The 17747-nt window shown below is 40.0% G+C and overlaps 1 protein-coding gene across 6 annotated transcripts in view; it reads left to right on the plus strand.

Moving 5' to 3' along the window:
* trim36 (tripartite motif containing 36) overlaps positions 1-15345 on the plus strand; it is a 29140-nt gene extending 13795 nt beyond the window's left edge. For all 6 annotated transcript variants that reach the window (XM_068311574.1, XM_068311576.1, XM_068311575.1 and 3 more), the window contains 10 exons: positions 93-239; positions 1396-1491; positions 2630-2767; positions 2908-3023; positions 4426-4547; positions 7991-8108; positions 8197-8402; positions 11020-11203; positions 11605-11718; positions 12555-15345. In XM_068311574.1, coding sequence (XP_068167675.1) covers positions 93-239; positions 1396-1491; positions 2630-2767; positions 2908-3023; positions 4426-4547; positions 7991-8108; positions 8197-8402; positions 11020-11203; positions 11605-11718; positions 12555-12927 — 1614 coding nt within the window. In that variant the 3' untranslated portion in view covers positions 12928-15345. The remainder of the gene's footprint in view (positions 1-92; positions 240-1395; positions 1492-2629; positions 2768-2907; positions 3024-4425; positions 4548-7990; positions 8109-8196; positions 8403-11019; positions 11204-11604; positions 11719-12554) is intronic.
* The last annotated feature ends 2402 nt before the right edge of the window (positions 15346-17747 follow it).

Consider the following 17747-nt stretch of genomic DNA (forward strand, 5'->3'; position numbering starts at 1 on the left):
TTCACAAAAGTGTTGAACAAGTATCTGAGTGGGGTTCTTTATATATGTGTGTACCTGATTTTTAACTCCTTTATAATCTGTAAATACCACAGGTGCTCATGTGTCCGGAGCACGAGATGGAGAAAGTGAACATGTACTGTGAGGTCTGCAGACGACCTGTTTGCCACTTGTGCAAACTGGGAGGATCCCATGCCAACCACAAAGTCACCAGCATGACCAATGCCTACAAGATTCTGAAGGTACCAAATGTAGAAAGTGAATCTATTTGGGTGAAAATGCAGCTCAGCCCTGCTTGTGCATCTGAAAACACTTGAGATAAACAGCTGGTCTTAATTTACACAGCTGGCTTTGCCTTTGGATGTTAAACCCATCCTTTAGAATACCTGATTGCTAGTTTTATTTACCATTAGCTTCCCTTGAAGGCAGACAAATTCTCAGAGGCTCAGCCCAGTGTCTGCATTTAATAACCTAAAGATGAGTGAAAGCCGTTTGAGTGCCATCTTCCCACTCAGTGAAATTAGTGCTCAGTCGCTGTGAAGCTGCTTTACAAAGAACGTTAAGAGCAAGTTTTTTGTTCTGAACCACCCACCGACTAGTCCCCAAATCTCTATCTCCTAATACAATATTGATGGCTGACCTGTGCCTGTGCTGGCATGTACGTGACATAGATATTGCTTCTGTTTGGAAATTGAAACCTTACCCTATTGAGACTGATTCACTCATGTTTCGCTGAGTAGAATTCAATTTCAATCAGTTTGAAGAGTTTTGTGTAGCTTATATGAAAAGAACTATGTCGAGTGTGTGTATTAGGAATGTTTGGCTGCTGTGAAAACTCAGTAATGCAAGGGCATGTCAATTCTTGGAAATATATAGAAACTAGTAATTTAACTTTTCACTGTGAACATTAAAAATGTGCACATGATGAATTGGTGTGAAATTGAATCTGCTGGTTTGTGTTGACATAAAAGCTATGCCATTTAATATTTAATGATCCCATTTGTTCCCCATGATTTTGCCTGCATTGTTCTGTATCTTCAAATTGTTGAACGATGCATCAGATGTCCGGTACACTCCTGATTCAGGCTATCAGCCCGGGAGAGGTGTGGGTTTTGTTTGCTTTGATCCGTATCATTCAGTCATATTGTGATACTAAGTCAGTGTTTGACAGATGAAACAAACTTCACCCTGTGTCATGTATGTCATCCGCTTTCCAGTACTTTCAAACAAGTACAGTATTCCCAGAAGTTGCCTCATACAATAAATACATCAATGTATTTTGCCTGATGAATTTTTCTGTTTTCAACCTTAAGTCTTCTTTATGCTCTGTCAGTGTGGACGTACATCAGAGCTGAAGAAACTCATTCACATTAAATGCTGCTGGTTTTCTCTCCTCAGGAGAAGCTTGCCAAGAGTATCCATTACCTCATCAGTAAAGAGGACCAGGTCAGGGCTCAGATTACAGATCTTGAGCTGCTCATCAATCAGACCGAGGTGAGAGCTGACTCATGCTGCTGTAAGCCAACATCCCTTTCCACTTAACTGTAAGAGTTGTGTCCGCTCTGAGAAATGCAAACCATTTCCTAAATGTTTCTCACTTTCCTTTTAAATTTTTTTTATGACAATGCATTCTCAACTGTAAAGACAAAACAAAAAAAATTTGCGCATATTTGCGTACACACACATACACACACACGTATATTCATTACCATATACACTTATGCATATATACACATGTAGACCCACACATATCGCTGCTAATATGCAGATGGATGTATTTTTAACTATGTTTTTAAATGGAACATATTAACACGAATAATATTTAAAGAAGAAAAAAGTAGTTGCAAATGTAGGCTCCTTTACTATTACACAACTGTTAACATTCTTATGCGCTTAATTATATATAATATACGTATATTCATCAGTCCTTTCCTTTTCTATCAGTCATTTCAATAATAGTCATGACGTAATAGGCGCGACAAAAAGAACAAAACAAGGACATAAAAAGCTTAATATATTAACCATACATGGTTTGATAAGTGGTATCTTTTTGATAGTCTTTTTTTCATCTTATTTTAAAGTAATTCATTGAAAGATGACTTTATGGTTGGTCATACACTCATACAGTATATCCCAGGCTATAAACATGACTCGGCACCCAAACGGGAGGATACTGATGCCTTTGTAGTCAAGTTTTTTGTAGGGTTCAGTGGGATGCATCATTTTTAGATAACTCCTCTAAATTAAGTCTGGGAATGAGTCCCATCATGATTCTCATTAGCATTATTAACACCATTTTTTAAGTGTATTAATACAAACTCGCATTTTCTTTTAAAAAGTAATTGATTTCTCATTTCCATAAAACACCAGGAGCACAGCTATTCCTGTAAGTAATGAAAGGAAACAAATATTTGAATAACATTCACAAAACCAGTCTGAAGTTCAGGAACACCTTCTGTGTGTGTGAATAGGGAAGATAATTGAACAAATAGATGGTAAACCACCCATCAGTTATCAAGTAGTTGATGATGCAGTGCTGCATGCACCCAGTGAGTAATACATTCTTTGTAATGGAATACTTTTGTGCATTTGCGTTGTACAAATAAAAGCATTTTGCTAAATTCCTCCTAAGGAAAATGGACTGCTGGCAGAGCGTCAAGCCAATGAACATTTTGAGCGTCTTTTTGAGACTCTGCAGGAGAGGAAATCAGAGATGCTGAGGTCAATTGAACAATCACGAAATCGACGAATGGACCAGCTCAAGGCCCAGGTATTTATTAGGTATTTTTGTATGTATGCATCCAGCTAATCATCATACTCTTACTGGTGTAAAAATAATTCTTACTTGTGTTGAACTCATGAAGGAACTGGCCTGTGTTTTACTGATTGGAACGCCAAATTGTTTCCCAGGTGGAGGAATACCAGGGCATGCTGGAGAACAGTGGTCTTGTAGGCTATGCTCAGGAGGTGCTGAAAGAGACTGATCAGTCCTGCTTTGTACAAACTGCAAAGCAACTACACGTCAGGTAAAGCAGATTTGAAATACCTGCTTTCTCTTTTAGCTTCCTTTTCTGAATGATGCAATGCTACATGAAGACACGAGCGAAAGTTTGAACAGTTTTTCTATCTCATTTGACAGATTGTGAATCTCAATATAATCAATCTCAAACCTCAGTGGTAGATATGATCAGTAAGTTATGTACATGTAGTGACATTTTGCACTGCATTGATTACTGTTGGCTTGTCAGTGTCCCCTCAAATTTTGTGGAGATCCATCCAGTAGTATTTGAGTAATCCTGGTGAGCAAACAATTAACAGACACGCGTTAACACCTAACCTCCTTGTTGGAGGAAATGAACCAGGTTGGGGGTAAAGGAGGTTCATGATTTTAGAACTAGGACAAAACTTAGACCTTCAATAAAAGTTTTCAATCTAAAAGTATGCCAAGATATTAGTAAATGTTTATGCTGCTAGTAAACCTCAGATGCTTCCATTTCTTACTGGAATTAATAGTTGCTGTTGCAAAGAGAAACTGGTTTTCCTCAGCAGTAGCAACATCACCACAGACACAAATGGTCCCAGACTTCCAGACGTAATGGATTTGTACCCAGTGGCCAGTGAAATTGAATTGTAAAGCGAGGTTTTATGGTACATCACTAATGATGTCATTACAGTTATATTCTGCATTTATTTCATAGTGATTTATTTAAGAAGAAAAGTTTTACCAGTTAATGCTGTTTTTCCTTGCTAAGAGAATAATAAATGTTGAAATAGAGCAGTTAAAAGTCTCTTGTGTAACCCTCACCCAAAACCTAATCATCAAACCATGCAAAAATTGCTCTTTTTACTACCAACATCTTAGCTGCAAATTTCAGTTAATTGTCAAATTAATTATTAACAACTTTAGTAATCATTACCAGTTAAATTAATGATGAAGTCCAGAAACTAAAATTGATGTGTAAGAGTCTATGTGTAGTGTATGTGTTATTTGAAGAATGTCAGACTGAACATCACTCTTGTTACAATAACAAGAGCGATGTCTACGTCTTGGTGGATTTCCTAAAGAGATTGTCTTTTATTTTTGAGCGTCAATCTAATTATGGGGTTAGAGTCGGGGGATACTAAAAGGCACGTGCTTAAAGGGTCAAAAACTTGAAGGCAGTTCAAGTCTCATGCCACAGTGTCCAGTCAAGTCACCAGAGTATTCTGCTTTAAGCTGACTAATTTATCTCTGAGCAGCTTTGGATACCCATGGTATCTTTTTTCTCTTGCGCTTAACCCTGTGTTGGGTGAAAGTCCCCTTGCAGTTGATGATAGTCATACGTCGTTTCTTTACTACTGTAGTTAATTAAATTACTGAAGTCATTTTATATCTGTGAAAACAAGCCTCCACTGATAAATTGATTATTTTACATTTTTGTTTATCAGAATCCAGAAGGCCACAGAGTCTCTGAGGACATTCCACCCTTCAGCTGACCCCTGCTTTGACGAGTTTACACTGGACACATCGAGAGAAGAAACCCTCCTCAAAGAGATATGCTTCGGGGGAGGTATTGCCAATTCATTTAACTTCAATGGTGTGAAATGAAAGTCCCCCAAAAAATTTTTTCCCATATGCACTCCTGAAAATGTGTGAGATGACACATGGCAAAAGTTACTCAGATACTGTGATGAGAGGAGGGCTTGAGTGACTTAACAAAATGTGGTCATGTGTTTATATCCCTGTTCTTCACTGAAGAGGAAGGGGGTCATGGTTTGTCTGTGCCCCGGATCTCCAAAAAAACCCAACAACAAATCATTAGCAGCCTAAACGGTCATCATCTGTCTGTCACAAGCACAGCCCTAAATGTGCTGTGCTAAGCGGTCAGGTGTCACCTGCAGCTTCCCAGACACCCTAGATACACTGGATTTTGCTGCTCTAGTTTTTTGATTAATTGTTCTGCAAAGACCACTCTGGTAGAAAGATTCATGCTTCTTTTACAGATAAAATTTGGGAGTTTAGCAACACAATTAAAATTAAGAACTTAAGATTAGCTTTTTCACAAAAAGCTTTTCAGAATGTGTGCTGTTTCGTCTGCTGAATTCTAAAGAGCTGTTAATGACCGAACAGCTTCAAAGACTGCAAATGTTATCAGAAAGAAATGACCAATAAAACTTTACAAGAACAAAGATCACATGTCTGTAGATACTAGATCAGTCTGCACAAAAAATGACTAAATAGGAAAAGATAATGACTCAGACAGATGCAACAATAGTGCCTTACAAGGTGATAATATTCAACATACATTGGATACACAACTGGATTGATGTGTGTGTTGCAACATTGGCTTGATAATGATTGTCATGACATGAAGGCATTTAACATACCTTAAATACTAAGTGTGTACTGAACTGTAGCAGGGGAATTGCGCCACGTCTATTCTCGCTCTTACTCAAAATTTTGTATTAACAGAAGTAGGGAGATTTTGGTTTTTCAGGATTTCTGTGGGAGTGAATATTTGTCTTCAAAGATTCTTCTGGGCAAGTCAGTCACGTGAGCAGAAACTATTGATACTGTATGTAACAGATTAGAATATAGTAAAACAGAATAAATTTGTGACATTCCAGAACCTGCATAGTGCGTGATGAGCAAGTGTCTTAAAAGCCATCAAAGAATATTGGAGTAAATTCATCTAATTTCAGCAAGCTGATGAGATTAGACCAATGGAAAAATTAGGGATATTGTTTTTAACTGTACAGCATGTAATTTTACTTTAATTTTATGGATTCATTCTGTGAATTGGACTGTGGGGTGTTTGAACTGTGAACCAGAAAAGAGAAACTTTATTATTGGATCTTGTTTGAATTTTCTTTTTCAAATTTAAGATACCAGGACATAAACAAGACTCTGAGAAAGATGTATTCTGTATACCACTTACTCGGTCCTCATCTGAGGTTTTGCTCTGACCTGCAAATTAACATTAATGGTTTTCCTTCAGACAGTCTTCTAATCCCTCTACAAGAGGAAATTAGTTTGTGATCTAAAAATGTACCCGAAACAAATCACTGCTGTATGCTTTGGGAAAGTGCTGCACACAGTATTTGGGTGGCGGTCATACTGATGTGCTCCTAATCGAAGCACCTTGAGGGAGATAATGATCCTCTTGGGTCTAGAGAAAGAAAATGAGCTGAAGTGCATTTGTACACTGCAGTAATTAAGTTAGTCTTGGTAGATGATGCTGCAGTATGAAATCTCTATTGCAATATTTATATAGCCGTTTCAGCTCCTATCCTTTACACCTGAAACACAGCTATGTTTCATTTAAAAAAACCAGAAGCTCCATTCAGGTATGTTTCAAATATTGTACTCCACTAACTGAAGAAATGCTTAACATTCTATTTTTAAGGTTTGAAAAAGCATCTAATACTGTATTTTTGCTTTTTGTCTGCAGCTTGTCCATGTTGCTCATGGTGCTTTATCTTCCACTATGAAATGACTCCCATTTTTGCTCAGCTGTGGGATTTGACCTCATGCTCTGATTCTTGAAAGACGTGGTTGTCAAGTGTAAAACCCATTTTTTCCCAGTTCATATTTCCTAAAATATAATAAGGAGAAAAGTACTTCTTCCCATCGCCTTCAAAGACATTGCAGCAAAAGAAATGTGCTTTTGAGAAATTTAGCTTCTTACAGGAAGGTGGAGAGCTAAAATGGATACAAAAGAAACAAGGTCCTGTCTTTTGGAAATGGGTGAATGTTCATCGATTTGAAGACATACTGGTCTAGTAACCCATTGCATGTATTTTTCTCTTATTAGGGTGTAACAGTGTTTTAAGAAGGTAATAAAAGCCTTGAGTGCACTGACATGAAGAAAAAAACTCTTCTTAGAGCCTTTGCCTAATACTTTAGGACACCGTTTTAACCAGAAATGGCTTTATGGTTATTTTTCATCCATATCTCTTGGTAAAATATTAAAAGGCACCCTTAATAATAAAGAATAAAAGTATCCACACACAGGAGGTTCCAACCATGGCAGTGTAGTGGTGGATGAAAACAGAAGTAAGAGAACACATCTCATGGAGGAACTTGTGTGCCAAGGAGAACAAGACTCTAGGGACAGAGGATTAGTACAGTGACTTTGAAAGCCCAGAAAGCACTGGGACACTGGTTACACAGCTTTTGTGAAATAACTGAGAAATATGAAATACTGAAAAGGGACAAAGAGAATTCACACAAGAAGAATGAAGTGTATAAAAAAAAAAATCCATGCTCCTCGACAGTAAAATTGTCTTGGCTGGTTCCAGTGATGTGACTCCATTTCAGAAGCTTTAGGTTGAAAGAGATGTTAATGATGAAGTGAACAGAATCATTCGAGAGCAGCTGCTTTTTACACGAGAGTGAATGGAAAGTGTTGCTGTTGGTGTGCAGATGGCTGTACAGTCAAATCAAGTCACTGCTTCACCAGAAAACTGAGCTGCCACCAAGGAGAAAAGACATTTAATGTAAAAAGAGCCTAATGGGCAAATGGGAAAGTGAAGGTGGAAGTGGGAGAGAAGTAGTGTTGGTGATTTACAAAGTGCATTTCCAGGCAGTCAGTTGATGTGAAAACCTCTTAACAGACTCCATTATGCAAGACAATGTTTTCCATTGTTCTGGGGGATAGGTTTATCCTGACAAATCTTATCTTTACCACACTTATGCCTCTGCGTTTGCGTAAATCTGAGCTGTTGAGCTTAATTGCTGTACTAATCACAATTAAGACATGAGATTTATCTGGAATCTGCTTGTTACCTTTCATTTTTCCGTGTCTCTTTAGGATCTGTTACATCTTATGACTAATTTAGCAGCATTAACATTTCTGTCTGCTGTATAGACCCCCTCTCTAACAGGAGATCTGGTCACTTATGTACTCAAACTCCTACTACATTGACAGGTGTCTTGTGTTGACAATCTTGTCTTTGTTGGTTTGTTCTACTAACTGGTTATTGTGTTTTTCTTTCCTTCTTACTTTTCCAGTTCCAGACCCTCCTCTTATTGACTTGTCTAATAGCAAAGTCTACAATAAAGCTTCCATCTGCTGGAGGCTCCCAGAGGACCATCTACCTACCGATCACCAAGTGCTTGAATACCGCAGGTGAGAACAAACGCCAAAATTAAGACGAAGAACTGCACAAACAATATAGCTATAGATGAACTAACATTAGTTAATCGTTCCTCTTCAGACTAGGAGACCCGAGCCAGTCGCCATCCCAGGAGGACTCTGAGGACAGCAGGGTCTGGAGGGCCACGGACAGTGTTTACGGTTCCAGCATCGTGGTGTGTGACCTGGATCCTAACAGCCTCTACTCGTTCAGGGTTCGCAGCTGCAGGAACTCCATGTTCAGTCCCTACAGCCCCGAGGTCACCTTCCACACCCCGCCTGCACCTGGTGAGTCTGAGAAGCATTATGACACAGTAAAAACACGGGGTCCGCTAACTTTGACTAATGCTCTGTGTCAGCACTACATTGCTGGGAATGATTTCAGTTCATATTGTGTCACCACATAAGACAAAGAGTTCAATTGATGAACAGTAATGAAATTTATACAACAGACCTATAGAACGCCTCCGCTGTGCTATGTGTGCCTGCTAATGTTGTAGCCTTGGGGAAAAAATGTTGTCAGTGGACATGTGAGAGCAAATTCCCAAGCAAGAACATCACATTAAAAGATTGAACAATCGCTGCTAATGTCTATGAATATTCATGGTCATCCAGGTCATTACAGAAGTCTGTGTTGACTTGGAGAAAGAGCTTGAAGAACTTTTGCCATCTTCAATTCAGAACTGAATAATCATCCCAGATGAACGGTTTAACTGTACTGTGGAAAATAGTTTATGCATGTGATTAAATCCCTCCAACAAGTAGGCCACAATCACTATTAAAGAAAGAAGGGAAGAATAGTTTTTAGTTCAAGCTTTATATGCCTTAAATTACCAAACAATACACAATAACATGTTTGACAGTAAACACTGTGACACAAGTGATAGTTTTCAACTGGCTATAGTTACTGACATGGAAATTTTACATCCCGTTTCAAAGCGGTGATGTAATTCAGTGTTCGTGTGTTTGTTCGTCCGTCCATTCAAAAGGCCACAAAATATCTTGGCAATCGTTGCAGATGGAAAGATTAAACAAAAAGCGGATCACTTGGGCGGCAAAGGGGTTGAAAATGAGATGTCTTTGACCTTGAGAAAACTAGATAAAAGTCAAATTTCACCCTTTGTACACTCAGGAACCGGATAAGATAAAAAAACGAAGGAGAAGGCCAGTGAGTAAGACCGTAGATCAAAGCTAGTGCTTTGATCTATGAAAGTAAGTCAGAGCACTAGCGTTGATCTTTGACCTATGCAAGTAGGTCAGGGTAAACTTTAGAATTCAGGGGTGTCGTGGCATGTTGCAGTCTGTGACTGCCTTGTTTTCTTTTGGGCTTCAATACAGGATGATTAATCAATGACAAATGCTTGCTATTTTTAAAGTTTGTAGCGCACAGAGAGGAGGAAGTAAAACAATTGTATTTTAGTTCATCACAGTGTTGATGGCGTCTGAATTTCAGATGGCTGAAACCAACACACTGTATCCTTTGTCTTATAGTTGAAGGGGATTGTGTTATACAGCTCTGGAAAAAACCTGCATCTGTTCCAAACACATTTTAGTCTTTCATGACAAGATGGAATTCATGACAAAATGATCATCATCCCAGCCATCTGTTGAACTTGAATTGAAATGGTACCCTCCCCTGAGGAAGCTTAGTTTTTGAAATCATTACCTTATGTGTTGTGAGTGTAATAGTGTCAGTTTTGCACAGGCATTTTCGTCAGTGTCTGTTAGTTTTGGCACACTTGCTTCTTCTTTTTTCCTAATGGCAACAATCATGATTAGTGATCATGTGCATATGTGAAGCATCAATCCATCAGGCTGTGCTTTGGGTCCTGCACAAGACTTGTTATTGGATCCCCTACATTCCTGGACTCTCTAGTTTGTGTACGACTGAGTGATTTAATTCACAGTGCATCGGTATTGGGTTGACAGTTAAGGCCGGGATGAACTGAGGAGGGCCAAACACACACACACACACACACACACACACACACACACACACACACACACACACACACACACACACACACACACACAGCTTCTCATGATGCAGAATGCGGGACAGTTGCAGATTAACAAATGTGTCTTTCAACATTTCATTATCATACATCATTCAGTCCCTTGCATCCTTTCATGGAACCAGTGTGTTGACTGGATCAACAGATCTCAAGGTCTGGCTGAGATCAGTACCAAATTTTTGTTTGTATGCTTTTTGCCAACATTTAGAAAATAGGTATAGCTGGTCAGTGACCCCTGCTGGAATTTTCATTGAAATCATTGGTGCTTCTATTGCTAAACCAGGCTTACAGTGAATCCTCATACAACCCCTGTGATTATCGTTGCGCCCATACCACATCATAACATATGTGGTATGCCCGCACCCCCCCAGGCAGCCTTATAATGTTATAGTGATTGTGGCCTACTTGTTGGAGGGATTTAAACACATTCATATTAACTAGTCTTCCCAGTGCAGGTCTCGGACTGCATGAAATGCTTGAGTGAACAGACATAATCATGTCAGCCAACGGTTCATGCGCTCTGGATTATGGTAATTGTGGTTTGTGTTTCATGCACTACTAATAGAATGGGGTTATGCATGTAAACGGCAGTTGCACACAAAAAAAATGGGGATTGCAAGAGCTAATATTCTTCCTTGTGTTGACTGTGGCAAGCTGGTCAATTTGTAGATATTTAAAATTGAGTGAGGGCGCCCTCAAGTGTCAGCTCTTGTCAACACCTCAGCTGCAAGCATGCTTCCTCTCTAACAGAGGGAATTAACCTCTAAAAATTATTTTTGTACAAGTTGGAAGACTGTGCAACATGATTGTCGTGTCTGGTATCCTCTTCTTCTTTCTGTCCCTTTGTCTTCCCTAATTCATTCATCCTCATCTCCTGTCTTCACATGCAGCATTTGGTTTCCTGTTCAGTGATAAGTGTGGCTTCAGCACAGAGAGGCTCATTTTAAACAAGCGACGGGACACTGTGGAAAATGTAGCAGGCATGACTTTTCTCCTCGCAGCCGATCGTGTGCAGACGGGCAGCTACATTGGCCTGGACTACATAATTGGGGACACTGGCATCAATCAGGGAAGGTATGCCTAAAACTGACAACACTGGAATGTTCTATAAAGAGGTTGTGTCAAGTGCGCTTCAATAGCAAGTTATTGTGGTGCTGCGAGTCGCACTCTCAGACAGAGGAAGTGCAGCACAGAATATGGAATCTCATTATGCTATCAATGTCTCATCCTGTCTGGATATAAAGTATTTAAAAAGAGGGTGAAGATGGAAATTAATTTTTGAGGATGAGGTGGCTGGATAATGAAATTTCCTTTACTCTTCTAATCACCCTCCTGTCAGAAATAGTGATTATGGGTACAAATCAGAAAAGTGGGTGAAAAAGACCCACTTCTCTGAAACTCAACACTGAAAATTAATGTTGTTTGTTATGAGGTCCTGTTCTGCAGTAAAATGTCTGAATTGCTCTGTTCTGCAGACACTATTGGGCCTTCAAGGTGGAGCCTTATTCCTACATGGTTAAAGTTGGAGTGGCCTCTGATTCCAAACTGCTAGAATGGTTTCACAATCCCAGAGATACCAGCAGCCCGAGGTAAGTACAAGCATGTGTCTCTGTACATAACATAACACCATTCTTTACATTTTTATTTACACTCCACAACACAAATGAGTCAAACAATCTCAGATCAGCAATAAGTGTGTTTGAGTCATACATAATCCTGTGATGTAAGAGAACCAGTATAAACTCGTAAAGAGCTTAGTCACAGAATAAGCTTACCCGTCTCGCTGGATCACCTCATGGAAAAGTATGAAAGGAACACATCATTTGTACAAATACAACCTTATTTTGTGGTGATTGCATAATATGTGCAACACCTGATGGCAATTAATCATATGAAGAGTGTGTGTGCATTTTGTCATGTGTTCTTTTGTTTATCTGTTAATTTTTTTCCTTTGTTTTGGATTATGATTTGGGGCGCTCCACAAAGGGGGCTGCCTGCCATTCTACCTCCCACTGCATGCCTACAGACCCGTGTGTGTTTTAAGTATTACTAATTAGTATACTCTTTCCCTTCGGGGATCAGACCAGTATATAAAATTAAAAAAACAAAACATTGGAACATATTTATGGTTTAAATGTTCAGGAAATAAGCAGTTTGTCATTTTGGGCTATGGGGGATTATAATGAGCCACTCGAAATAAAAAAAAAACTACAGATAAATTGGGGAAGTTGTCCTTAGATTAGCTTCATTAATTGGTAAATAAGACTATTATTTTACCCAATGCTTCTTTTTTTACTTTTTAAAACATTGGCATAAAAGCCTTCAGCATGTCAAGAAACCAGTTTTATTTATGCAGCGTCGGATGATAAATGTCACCTCATGGCACTTACCAAAAGAAGAGCATCCTATTTATGTCTTTTCCCAGGTATGACCATGATAGTGGGCATGACAGTGGCAGTGAGGACACATGCTATGAGCTCTCCCAGCCCTTCACCCTCCTCACCCTCGGCATGGGCAAAGTCTTCATCCCCAAGGCTTCTTCATCTTCCTCTGTTTCTGCAGCAAGTGCAACCACACACATTGACCATGGAAACCGGGTGCTTCCCATGCCCCAACGCTTGGGTGTGTGTCTCGATTATGACATGTGCCGGGTGTATTTTTATGATGCTGACACCATGAGGTGCCTTTATGAGAGGCAGGTGGATTGCTCAGGAACAATGTATCCGGCTTTCGGCCTCATGGGCGGCGGAAAGGTTCAGCTGGAAGATTTCATCATTGCCAAACGACTGACCTTCTGAGGAGAAGTGGAAATTGTTGATTCATTAGGACCTGGCATGTTCTTGGAAGAGCAGGTTTTATTGACCGATGGGGAAAAAAACCTAGACTGTTAACTGGATCTCTGCTGGAGAGAGGACTGTTTGCTATCCATAATGTATGATCCACACATTAACACTGACACTAAACATTAATGTCCACATACAAAGGTCTTCAGAGGCTGGTATACTGTATGTGAAAGGTCTTCTCTACCTACCAAAGCCAGATGTCCATCATGAAATGCCTTCAAGCTTACTCACACTCTTTGCCATGCAGGTTTCGAGTCAAAGTTAATGATGGAATGGTCTTTGTTTCTTTCACTCTTTTCTGTAACTGTTTTGAAGTGTAGCAGCATAGGAGTCAAATATTGGTGGACCTGACAGAACCTTATCGCTACCTTTTTTTTAAAGCTTGTGCCTTTGTGCCTTTTATTAGGGAATGGCTCACATAGTCTGCTCCAGCATACATTGATATTATGCACAAGGATCGTGGAATTACCTAAAAGCATATATGCTGTTAGTTTTTACTGTTTGATCACTCTCACTAGTGTCACAACAAAGTTAATACTATTGATAATGAACTCTTATTTACGGTTCAGCACTACTTTTCAAACTTATGACCATTTTAAATCAGCTGCTTTTTTGCGCATGGTCGAACAAGCTTCATGCACGATAAACTTTCCAATCATCACGTCTTGATCACTACCTAATTTGAATCTTTGTTTAATTTTGTAAAAAAAACTTGGCACATTGATATCAATGTGGTACTCACAAGAAATTCACCTATTTAACATCCAACACATAAACCTTGAAGTAGTTTCTGTTTATTTAAAAGCCACTAAATGTTTGTGTTGCACTGAATGTGACTTTCAGCATCATGAAGCCAGCTTGGTACCAAACACTGTAGAACATCAGTTTGACAAATGCAAAGTCATTAATAGCCAACGCCCTTAGATTCTGGTGCTTACATAGGTGCACAGCTTTGCTCTGGGTCACTAGCAGCCTTTTAACCGTTTTACACAGAGTGCTATCATAACACACTACTCAGTACTTTTTGCTATAAAAACTAAAATTTATGTGCAGCGCAGACACGGGTGTAGCACATTAGTTTATTGTCGGTGAGTTTAGCTGTCAGACACCTAAATGTTTTGTCTTTGATTAGGAAGTTCTTGGACCCATTTTTTTAAAAAACCATACAGTATCATTGCTTGTGCTTGAAAAGGGGCTCATTTCTACATTCATGTTTTGTTTTGAGAAGTTTTAAGAGCAACTGATGTGTTGTTTTTTTTCCTCAAGTTTTCTGACCCAGACAGGGTCCCAGTATTTCCTACCTCTATCTGCAGGGCCTGGAAAACCTTAACTGCTGTACTTTTCTTCACAAAAATGTGTTCATAGTGGTTGTTTCAAGATCCCTGCCTTCTCTTCAATGTCTGATAATAAGCTGATGCTTCAAAAATCTTTATTTTAACTTGCATGTACATATTAAATCAGACGTTTGTTTTATTTACATTAAACCTCGGTGTTAGCTTGTGTTCTACTGTGATAGATTTGTTTTACAAATGGTGGAAACTACATTCTTCCTCCTTGTTGTGGTGTTGGTTTGATGTAAGAAAGGTCATGTGTGTTGCTTTTTTAGGGCAAAACATTAAATTAATCATCTTGAGATTTGGCTGGACATAAAAATTTAATTTGTAATTGAGTACATCAGATATTTCAACACCTGAACCTTGACTTCTGTAATTTAAAGGTAACAGTTTAATGATGTCCATACATTCAGGAATTGGCAGTGGTTTTCTTCACATCACAGAATGTATTTCTGTTAATCACAGAGCAAACATCTGAATGTTTTAAGGTTCATTTCTGTTAGTTTCGTCTTATTGGAGTCACAGCACAGATATACTGTATGTATGTATGGAAATATGGTTTAATAGTTAGAATCTCAATGTACACAACTGCTTTTGGGTCAAAACACATGCCATCATGCATTTTATTGGCAGATTAAAATCCAAATATTCAGCAGTCTCTTTAATCCTAAAATTGCACTTTAAAATGAATCTGGTATTCCAGCAGTTTGGCTCTGCAGTTGTGTATGGTGTGTGTGTGTAATACAAGCTATAGATTAGATGGACGTAGGGCTTAGCAACAACATTTGCACTGTTAATAGTATATTTTATGGTCTTTAAATGGGTTTTCCTTGTTATAAAGTGAATTTTAATTTTCAGTTTTACTCAAATTTTTAGAACGTGTGATTTTGTGACATGTTTCTCCCCACGTATTTTTCTCAATTTGGATGTGTGTAAGTGCTGGGATTCTGTATGTATTATATGTAAAAATGTGGAAGTATTTGTCTGTGCAACTTTTATTTTCTGTGTGAGGATTTCATCAAATAAAACTAGCGTTTTTTCAAACATCTTTTGAGTCCACATATTCAGATATATGCAGCTGAAATGTTTTTTTGATCTTTTTAGACGAACCCTACATAACCATTTTGTAAATCCTTATATGGAAGAAATTGAAATACATAAAAAATGATTTCCAGTTAACAGTGTCTCCTGGGGTTTCCTATACTATTTCTTAATATTAGATAAAGCAAAAATCACAGGGAGTGATGAATCAAATTTTTACATCCTGCTTCAAAGTGGTGAAGTAATGTGTTCCTGAGTGTGTCCGCCATTCGTTAGTCCACGAAATGTCTTTGCAACTGTTGAAGATTTAAAAAAATGAAACAAAAAGCACATTACTTGGGCGGCGAAGGGGATGAAAATGAGATGTTGACCTTGAGAAAAGTAGGTTAAGGTTAAATTTAAACTTTTGTACACTCAGGAACTGAATAAGAGACGAGAGAGATGGCCAGTGTTAGTGGGAACATAGATCAAAGCTACTGCTTTGATCAGCAGTCTCTGAGGATACCTGTGGCAACTGATAAGGGTAGCATGGAAGAAAGGTGTGATTCCAAGAACATGGCAAAGAGCAGGAGGCATCCTGATCCCCAAAGAGAAGAACTGATCATCCATAAGCTAGTTTCTCCAGATTAGCCTGCTAAATGTGGAGGGGAAGATTTTCTTCAGTGTTGATGCCCAAAGACTCTACGTTCCTTCAAAGAAAAAACTTTGTTGATACATCAGTGCAGAAAGCTGGGATCCAGGGTTTCTCAGGATGTTTGGAGCACGCCAATATGATCTGGCACCAGATACAAGCGGCAAAAAACGAACGGAGGGACCTACTTGAATGAATTTCCCTTGGGAATTTCCCTGAATTTCCCTTGGGATCATTAAAGTATCTACTTGTGGTTTTCCTAGACCTCGCCAATGTCTTTGGGTTAGTCCCTCACAAGATCTTGTGGACGGCCTTCATCTACTTTGGCGTACCAGACCACATCACGAAGATGGTCAAGAGCTACTTCCAGGATCTCCAGTTTTGTGTAACAGTGGAGGGCAGGACCACCGCCTATTTCCAGTATCTGGACAGTGGTATCATGGCGGGCTGCATAATTTCCCCCCTGGCATTTGTCATGGCAATGGAGTTGGTTATACGGGCATCCCATTGGGTAGTGGGAGGTGAGAGGACCAAGAATGGCCTGCGTCTTCCACCTATTAGAGCCTATATGGACGACATGACCATCATAACAACAACAAAACCATGCACGAGACGTCTGCTGCAGAAACTCAAGCAAAACGTTCAATGGGCAAGAATGGACTTGGGCCATGTCCAGCAAGGCAGAGCAAGTTTTGGTTCTGGAACGGTAACTCCTCTGTGGCGAAAGGCATCTGCAGCTGAGCGGCGGACTGTGGCTGTAGAGGAGGTGCGTCAACAGGAGGAAGCAGCCACATGTTCCAAAGCCATACAACAAGCCAAGCATGGCCGCTGGATGATGTGGGAGGGTGTCGAGAAGAAGTTCACATGGAGAGAACTCTGGGGCATGGAAGCCAACAGGCTGAGTTTCATGTGGGCCTCCTGCTATTTTCACCTTCACATTTTATTTATATTATCTATCATCGTTCGAGCAACATACAATGTACTGCCATCTCCCATAAATCTGCAACTATGGTTTGGAAAGGACCCAGTATGCCCCCTGTGCTCGACCCCAGTATCATTCAAACACATCGTGGGCTGTAAAACGAGCCTCACTCAAGGCAGATATACATGGAGACACAACCAGGTCTTCAGATGCGTAGCTGATAAACTTGAGCGCAGAAGGGTTTCCATCAATGCTCCACCCACCAACAACCAAGATAATCGCCAAAACCCACCATCGTTTGTTCGGGAGGGGGAAAAGCAGAGGGCAAGGCCCCCACACCCTGACCTGGGCCCACTCAATGCCCAGGTCAGGGACTGGCAGATGCAAGTTGACTTGGATCTGGATCCCACCTTATGAGGACCCTGAAGCGTCTGGTCCTTTGCTATTTCCGCCCCCTGGTGAGCCCATCACTGGATCTACTCCAGTTCGCTTACCAGCCTGCCACCTGGGTGGATGACGCCTTACTTTCCTCCAACATGGAGGTCTGTCTCACCTGGAAAAGCCTGGGAGCACTGTGAGGATCATGTTTTTTGATTTCTCCAGTGCCTTCAACACGTTACAACTGGCACTGCTAAGGGACAAACTGGAGATCACCGGGTTGGACCACCACCCCATGGACTGGATATTGGACTACTTGACCAATTGCCTACATTTCGTGAGGACCCGGGACTGTGTGTCAAACACGGTTGTCTGCAGCACGGGGGCACCACAGGGAACGGTTCTGGCTCCGTTCCTATTCACCCTGTACACTGCAGACTTCTCCTACAACTCCCCCACTTGTCACCTG

The sequence above is a fragment of the Antennarius striatus genome, chromosome 3 (genome assembly GCF_040054535.1).
Source record: "Antennarius striatus isolate MH-2024 chromosome 3, ASM4005453v1, whole genome shotgun sequence".
In the NCBI taxonomy this organism is placed as follows: Eukaryota; Metazoa; Chordata; class Actinopteri; order Lophiiformes; family Antennariidae; genus Antennarius; species Antennarius striatus.